The following is an 8,080-nucleotide window of genomic DNA, read 5'->3' on the forward strand; positions in this document are numbered from 1 at the left end:
CTGGAACTCCCTCCCCCCACACATAAGACAGTCAGACTCCATCACATCATTCAAATCCCAACTCAAAACCCACCTGTTCAAACTGGCATATTCACTCTAACTGGACACTGTGCACTACACTTGTTCTTATGTTGAAGTTTTGTTTTAATGATGTCTTTTATCTTCTACGCTCAAGGCAACCTTGGGTGACTTGAAAGGCGCTTCCAAATAAAATGTATTATTAATATTATTATTATTATTATTAATAATATTTTGAATAAGACTTACGGCCTGCTAGCTGCTCTGGATGATGTTATATTTTTCTTAATGATATAAATTGGATTATTTTGGATTGTTTTGCGCAGATTTTACTTTATTTTGCTTTCATGCTGTTGTTGTTCATTTATGTTCTTTTGTTCACACGTAAACACATGTTGTTGAGGTCATTAAACAAGCTTGAATAACGTGCAGAATAACTGATGTCATGGCAGCAGCAGAAAGAGGAGACCCATGTGGTTGTAAATTTGAAAAAAAAAAAAAAAAAGATTGTTTCACCAAAGCATGTTTGATTCATCTCAGGATTCCAGTTTCTGTTTTGGTTAAATGAAATTGTGTTTTCTTTCTCTGTGTCGTGAGAGCTGAGCGTCTCGGCTCATCTGCCTCCTCCTCCTCCACACCCTCACTTTCCACCACAAACTGCTCCGTCTCTCCTCTCGTGTCTCCTTCGGTCTAATCCTTCCCTGCTGATGAAACATATTCCTCTCACTTTTCGTGCAAAGGGCACATTATGCGTATTTTAACAGCATCTTCCTCCCAGGCTTGACTCTGTTGGGTGGATGCAGAGGAAAAAAAACAGCCAAGAAAAACAGACGGGAACACACAGACTGCTGAGGTACAGTACGCCGGCCTCAGGCTGAATACTTGTTGGAGGTGAAGGTGGAGTCAGGACACAGACGAGATGTCTCAGCTATGAAAATTACTTACTGTACCTGAAGGTGTCCTCACAAAGGTGCAAAGGTGCATGCTTGGGCCAGTGAGCTCAGGTTCAACTCAGGTCAGCTGTTTCACTTCCAGACGCTCTGACTATATAAAGATGTTGACAGCTGATTAATATTTTTGCAACTCAATCACTAGAAAAAATGTTGGCAACGTATGTTTCTGCAAACTACAGATATGTTACACTCATATGTTATCGTGTAGCTGATACATGGCAACTTTATGTTTCAACAGCACTGTGGTTATCAGGTGGTTAGGTTTAGGCATGGTTAGGAAAAGATTGTGTTTGGGCTTTAAATATCCAGGTTTTTGTAGCACTACCCCGGCTGGAACAGCAGCAATGAGTCGCTAAAAATCCACTGCTTTTCATGCCGCTATTCCCAGGGGACGTTTAGAGCCTGAAAAGCTGCTAGAAACACAGCTACAAGTCTTTAAAATACACCCATGTTTGGTAATTAAAAGGCTGCTGGAAGTGCAGTGACAGGTGACTTATAAACATTCATGTTTGGGGGCTTAAAAAAGAGCTGGAAATGCAGCTGCAGGTCATTAAAATACAGACATGTTTGAGGGGCTAAAAAGCCACTAGAAATGTAGCTACAAACATCCACGTGTGGGGCTATAAAGCTACTGGAAACGCAGCTGTAGATCATTAAAAAGCACTAATATTTGGTGACTAAAAGGTCACTGGAAGTGCAGTGACAGGTTGCTTCAAAACACCAACGATTGGGGGATGAAAAGCCACTAGAAATGCAGTTAAAGATAATTAAAAAACACCCCACATTTTGGGGCTAAAAAGCTGCTGGAAACGCAGCAATGACTCGCTTCACTGCAAGCAGTTTTGTCTTTTGCCCGACAAACCATCCACCATCCCCTCCACCTCCTGATGACAGCCAGCTCTTAAACTACGTCACTTTAGAAACATTGATATGATCCGTTTGAAATGTACAAATGTATTTGTGGTTTGTACAAATTTACAATTCCAACATTTTCTTCTGCTGACTGAGTTGATTAATGATAATCACAAGTATGTCAAGTAGCACTCAGCCTGATTGTTAGACATGGGCAGTTTATTTTTGAAAAGTGTAGAACTCCGTTCCTAAAGGCAACGTTCCCTAGCAACTACATACACATTAGTTTCTCAGCTACTTAGATTATTCTGTGGACTTCCTTTGAAAAACACTCTGAAAGAAGGATTAAACAAGTGGAGAACAACAACGTTAAGTCAACAAATACACAGGAAAACGACATATTTATAATGATGGTGGATGAAAGCGATTCTGACGACAGAGAGATGTGGTTATATCTGACACAAATACAACATCTGGATAAGCAGTTGGAGAGGTAAGCCTGAGTTAGCTTAATGCTAACACACACTGCAGTGAATGTGTTGCTTTATTGTTTGAAAAATGACTAAAACAATGACAGACTATCAAAATAGTTGTCTGTTAATTAATCTGTAATATAACTCATCAACTAAATGTTTCAGCTCTCAAACACAATCAAAGTATTTAAGTTGGACTCTTAAATTAATCTTTATATGTACTTTAAAGCAACACAGTTTTCCCCATGTTAATTGTTTGAGTCCCAGTTCTGTTGAAGGTCATTGCACTTTGTGTTCTGACTAATTTAATTACAAAAATATACAGAAAATTGTGGTACATGGAGGATCAGCGTCAAAGCATTTATTGTACTCATACCTCATTTACTGACTTTGTTCTACAAAATAAAACATTTCATGGATTTCTGAAGACTTCTCCAGCTACTGGTTCCAAGAATTATCACTGTAATTCACCTCACCATTATATACAGGTGTATTCATACACATACAGTGTAGTTATTATTTCATTTAAATATTTACAGCAAAAGTCACAGTAGATTCTCACATGTAATCCTGCAGATGTCAGCTTCAGTGTGATGAGCTGAAGAAACAGAACAAGGACCTGGCCCTTCAGTACAGCATCCTGGAGGAAGACAAGACAGACATCACCGAGTACCTGCAGCACTGCGTGGCTGAAGAGGAGAAGAAGGTGGAGGAGCTGACCGGGCGGCTGGAGCGTCAGCAGCAGGCTGTCGAACAGGACCGAGAGGCGCTGAAGCTGCAGCACAGCCAGCAGCTGCAGGAGCTGCAGGACCGGATAGATGAGCTTTGCTCAGAGAGCAGCATGCAGGCAGGTGAGGCAGGAACAATGTTTCTTACACACTCTTTGCTTCATCTTCCACTCTCTTACAACTCACATGTAAGATCTGGACTGCAGTGACGGCACTTAGAAATAGAAACAACTAAACATAGCACTGCTAGGAGTGCTGACACTGCTAATATAGGCTAGTCAGCAATGCTAAAGGGGGTTTGAGGGTCGCCGCCATGTTTCCACAGTAACGCTGTTAGGTCAGAGCGGCATTACTGGTGGTATCGGCCAAATGAGCGGTGCCACTGGTTAGTTTTCTAGGACCAGGTCCAGGTGGTTGCACAGTGCAGTAAACTGAAGAGTAGCAAAACTAACAAATACACCGATGTGTATAACTGGTCAAAAATGTAGCACCAATGAACAGTTGACATCCTTAGTCCCGATGCAGCGCTCGACGGATCCATTTTTCTTTTTCAACCAAAGAAATGTCGTGATGACCAATCAGCCAACGGTGGAGCGGGTGCATTGAAAGGTGTTGCAAGTCTGACACTGCAAAGGTGTGACACTCTGTGTGAAGCACACTGTGGGACGCATCTTCTCCTCTCCTTGTTTACTCTCCTCTCCTTCCCTCAGCAGCAAAGTTTGAGGAGCAGCAGGAGCTGGAGGAGCAGCTGGAGCATCTGATGCAGCAGCAGCTCATCAGCGAGCGTCTGCAGAGGCAGGTGACCAGTGAGAAGGAGGAGCAAGACGCTGTCATCAGTAGCCTGAGGAAAGCGGCAAACTTGGAGAGGCTAAAGTAAAGTCCAGTGCAGAGTTAAAGTGACAGCGTTACATCACACTGATCTCCCTCTTTAATGTTTCATGTTTTTTTAAATTGCACATCAACAAACACTAAATGTTTGTCCAGCACCTACAGGGTTGTGGAGGAGAGGAAGAGTACACAGGAGGATATCATTAAGACGAAGGTCTCAAACATTATCCAGGAGGAGAGGGCTCAGCACCGAGAGCTTCAGGAGAAGGTTCAGCTCCTTCTGGAAAAGAACATTGATCTGTGGGAGGACAAGGAAAAACTGCGCAAACAAGAGAAAGATCTTAACTCTAAGATTGACAAATTGAAGGATGTTGACACGGTCATCCAGGAGACACTCACCTACAAGACGGTGAGAGGACAGTCTACATCTACAGCAGTGAAAGAACACATGCACATTGATTATGGAACGATATCCTTTAATAACATTAAAATATTATCAGCTGATATTTAGACAGAGAAAACATCAGTCAGGTTAGCAGCAGAACCTCCTTTACCATGTCCTCCTTTTTTAGAGTTTAAAAACAAAACCTTCCATCTTCAGGAGGCGAAGACGCTGACAGAGAAGTGTCAGCAGCTGGAGGTGGCGATCAAGAAGTGTAGCAGCACCCATCAGAGCAGGCTGGAAGAGAACGAGACTCTCAGGTTCACTCTCTTTCTACTGTCCATAGATTCAGATCCAAATTTATTGTCATGTAAGGTACATTTAAAGAACATTATACTCCTCAAGTTTTAACGTATTAAGTCTCATTTCAGGTCCTTTAAATATCTGAATCCACTGCCTTGTTTTCATAGAAATCAACTGACAGAACAAACTAATGAAACATTTAAAAAATCCCATGCAGGGGCATCTGGCCTTGAACCAGACCTCTTGAGCTGCAGTCAGATGCTCAACCACTGACTCATAGTGTTATTGTGTGTGTTCAGACAGCGCCTGGCTTCAGCATCTGAGGAGTGTCGTCAGAAAACAGCCGAGGTCGATGAGCTGAGGGCCGAGATCCAGAGGAGGAGCAGCAGGAGGGAGCAGCTGGAGGGCGTCCTGCAGGAAGCAGCCGTCACTCTCGGCCGCATGCTGACGGTAAAAACACACAGTCCTGACCCGCAGTGTTAGCGATCACAGGAATAAATATTCTCTGGTATCATAAGTAAAAAGCTTATGCAGAATTGATGTTGTTTTCTGTCCTCTGCAGAAAGAGGAAACGTCGGAGGCTCAGTGTAAGATCCTGCAGCAGATGCTGTGCAGCGCCGAGCCTCAGGGACCAGACTCCACCCCTGAGGAGAGCAGTCCAGGACAGACGCCACAGAGCTCTGACCCCGACCCAGCCAGGTACTGGAGTCAGTCTCCGCTGGATCATGTCTGTTGGTTAGTTTCATGACTCGTGGCGACAATGATGGGAACACAGCTGATTTCCTGTGTGTAAAAACCCAGAACTCCCTGCAGCTGTTTCCTCACAGCAGCACAGTGAGTGGATCAGAGTCCCAACAGGACCACACTAGCTGTTCGCTGGTCGCAAGGAGATATTCAAACAGCAATGCACCAAATACACGGCAACCTCAGATGCAACCTGCTGCAGCGCTCTTGAAAACTGACTCCATCACTGTGCGCCTGTGTCCATCATCCTGTCTGTCCTCCACAGAGCAGAGACCCTGAACTTGGCCACAGATCCACTCTTCCTGATGGCCCGCTACAGACTGGGCGACTTCGGCTACATACCACCACCCATGATGAAACACAAGCCAGCAGCCTCCAGGACAGGAGCTCAGCTGCGTCTCAGCAGGTCTGTGATGAAGCAGTTTGTCTGCAGGGGACAGTGTTGAGTCAAATCAGTGTCCCAGTGTAAAAGTGTGTTTTCAGTCTGCATCCAGAAACTACACTCATCCTCTGCCTGATCTGCTGTCATACGGATTTATTGTTGTCCTCATACAGAAGGCATGCACACTGTATGATGGGTAAAAAAGCGGCCCTTCTCTCAGTTGACGTGTTTCCAGTGTTTCAATCTGGAAATCCACTGGTAAAAAAAAAAAAAGAAAAAGTTTTTTCTTCCTTTACCTCTGGAGGCACAGCCCGGAGTTTTTCGACTAACGGAAGTGCAGGGGCCTCGGCGATCGCTCACGCCCTTCACTTCCGGCGGTGCCCCCAGGGAATCGCTGTGTTGTTTACAAATACTTCGGGTAGAAAACCAGCAGAGTTTAGCTATATATCACATTTTTCACGTCACTATATCACCGTGTAGACATAATCTGATGTTTGTTAAGTCTATAAACACAATGACTGAACAAACGTTACTATTTCTGTGTGTACGTTTTGTAAATTACAAAGATAACATCGTAGATTAGCTGGGCTAACCGTTAGCTGTTAGCCCCGTTAGTGGTGTCTGTAGTAACTCAGTAACTCAATAAACGGTCTGTGAAAAAAATATTTTTGCCAGCGGATGTCTTAGTTACAACATGATTGAGCTAGCAAAGCAGTTTTGTGTTGCTATGTTTTCACACAGGGCTGCCGACAGATTCTACAATGTAGATTGCAGAATCTGTCTTGAGAGATTACCAGTGTTTAGACTTCATACAGGAGGAGAGACAGATTCATGTCTGTGTGACGCTGAAAAACGACCAACTCACCAAGTTTAGAGATGTAATCAGAGTGTAAATGATGCTTCAGCGTGGTGAAAGGTAAGAATGATTAGTGTTGAATTTACAAATGTCGCCTTTAGAAAATCTCTTCTTTCAGCTCAGATATTTCTTGATAGTTTGAGTGTGAAAGGTGTCGACTCAGGATTTTATATCGTCTCTTGGCTCAAGAGACAGCAGACAAAATTAGACCAAAAAAAGACAACTTTTTTCTTGTGAATAAAATGGAGCATTTAGCAGCTAAAGAGCCGGAAGTTTTTCCCAGGAGTTTGTGGAGATGGAAACCAGCACTGAATGGAGAGTTAATGCAGAAGTGATGTCTGAATAAACAAGTGTTTGCTAACAATAAGTGGGAAGACTATACATATAATAATTCCAGGGAAAGATGCATTTAATATCATCTATAACACTACCCAGGATGTATCTATACACATCATACAACTACAGATCATATAGATCTATTTGGAGCCTGGAACAAATGTGACTGTTTTGCAGTGATGAAGAGGAATCAGTCTGGGTCGTCTAATGTGATGTTGTGTCAGTGTTGCCTCATTTTGGGAGAAAGTCCAAAGATGGATAATGATCTACAATAATAAATATATAGTCAACTTACAAACACTGAAACATCTGGGTGCAGACTATTTACTGGAGTTTACCAGCCTGTCGCTCATGTGGCATTTGAAGATAATTACAAGCACAGCTGTTCTTGACTTTCAATATCCGATAATTCACCACTAACATTTTCATCACGTCTCGTCTCATCAATGAATATTAAACATATCTTAATGTTTATTATCAAGATCTATTTTTCGTTGTCTTGTTGTCGTCATGTAAAAAAAGGTTGCGGACAAAAATTGTCATCAGAGTTTTCCTCAACAAAATGAACACTGTTTAATATTTTCTTGTGTAGTTTTGTTGGACGATCTCTTCAGTAGTTACTGTTGCTCTGTTCGTCCATCAGGAAGCTCTGCAGTCAGGACACCCAGCTGTGATCCAGACGCCTCCACCTCTGCAGACTGCTGAAGTCCAGTCAACAGGAAGTTCGACAAGTTTTTCATCCCACTGCTCCACTTCAAAATAAACATTTTAGTCACTTTGATCCTGCCTTGGTTCTGACTGCTGATCTGTTTGTGTAGACTTGTGGATAATTGCTGTTCTGAGCATTTACAGACTGAAAAGTAACATTTATAACTTTTAGGATTATTCAGTTGACTGTTCATCGATCAACGTTTCAGTTTGTAAGGTATCAGAAATAATAAAGTATGGCCATCACGACTTCCAAGAGCTCAGCCGCACCTGCTCAATGGTCTCATTTTGTCCAAACACCAGCCCAAAAAACTTAATTTAAAGTCTTTTAAAAAATTGGATGCCAAAACAGTTGTAGAATCACTTTATTTAATTTTAAACTATAAGTTTAAACTATCTGATGTATTACATGCATTTTAAAAGTCTTTGTCTGTTTGATCATTGGCAGACAGATCAGGGGCACACCAAACAAATAAAACCGATAAATTCCACAGTGTTTACAGGAAGTTGAGCCAAG

General features: G+C 42.5%; 1 protein-coding gene across 1 annotated transcript; it reads left to right on the plus strand.

Moving 5' to 3' along the window:
- Positions 1-2,233: 2,233 nt before the first annotated feature.
- LOC126394911 (cilia- and flagella-associated protein 157-like) lies at positions 2,234-7,664 on the plus strand. The gene is made up of 9 exons (XM_050052054.1): positions 2,234-2,316; positions 2,873-3,147; positions 3,738-3,897; positions 4,018-4,261; positions 4,454-4,554; positions 4,837-4,987; positions 5,100-5,236; positions 5,547-5,687; positions 7,499-7,664. Exons 1-9 carry the CDS (start codon positions 2,234-2,236, stop codon positions 7,527-7,529), a joined length of 1,323 nt encoding a protein of 440 aa, XP_049908011.1. The 3' UTR covers positions 7,530-7,664.
- The last annotated feature ends 416 nt before the right edge of the window (positions 7,665-8,080 follow it).

Source organism: Epinephelus moara, chromosome 8 (genome assembly GCF_006386435.1).
Source record: "Epinephelus moara isolate mb chromosome 8, YSFRI_EMoa_1.0, whole genome shotgun sequence".
In the NCBI taxonomy this organism is placed as follows: Eukaryota; Metazoa; Chordata; class Actinopteri; order Perciformes; family Serranidae; genus Epinephelus; species Epinephelus moara.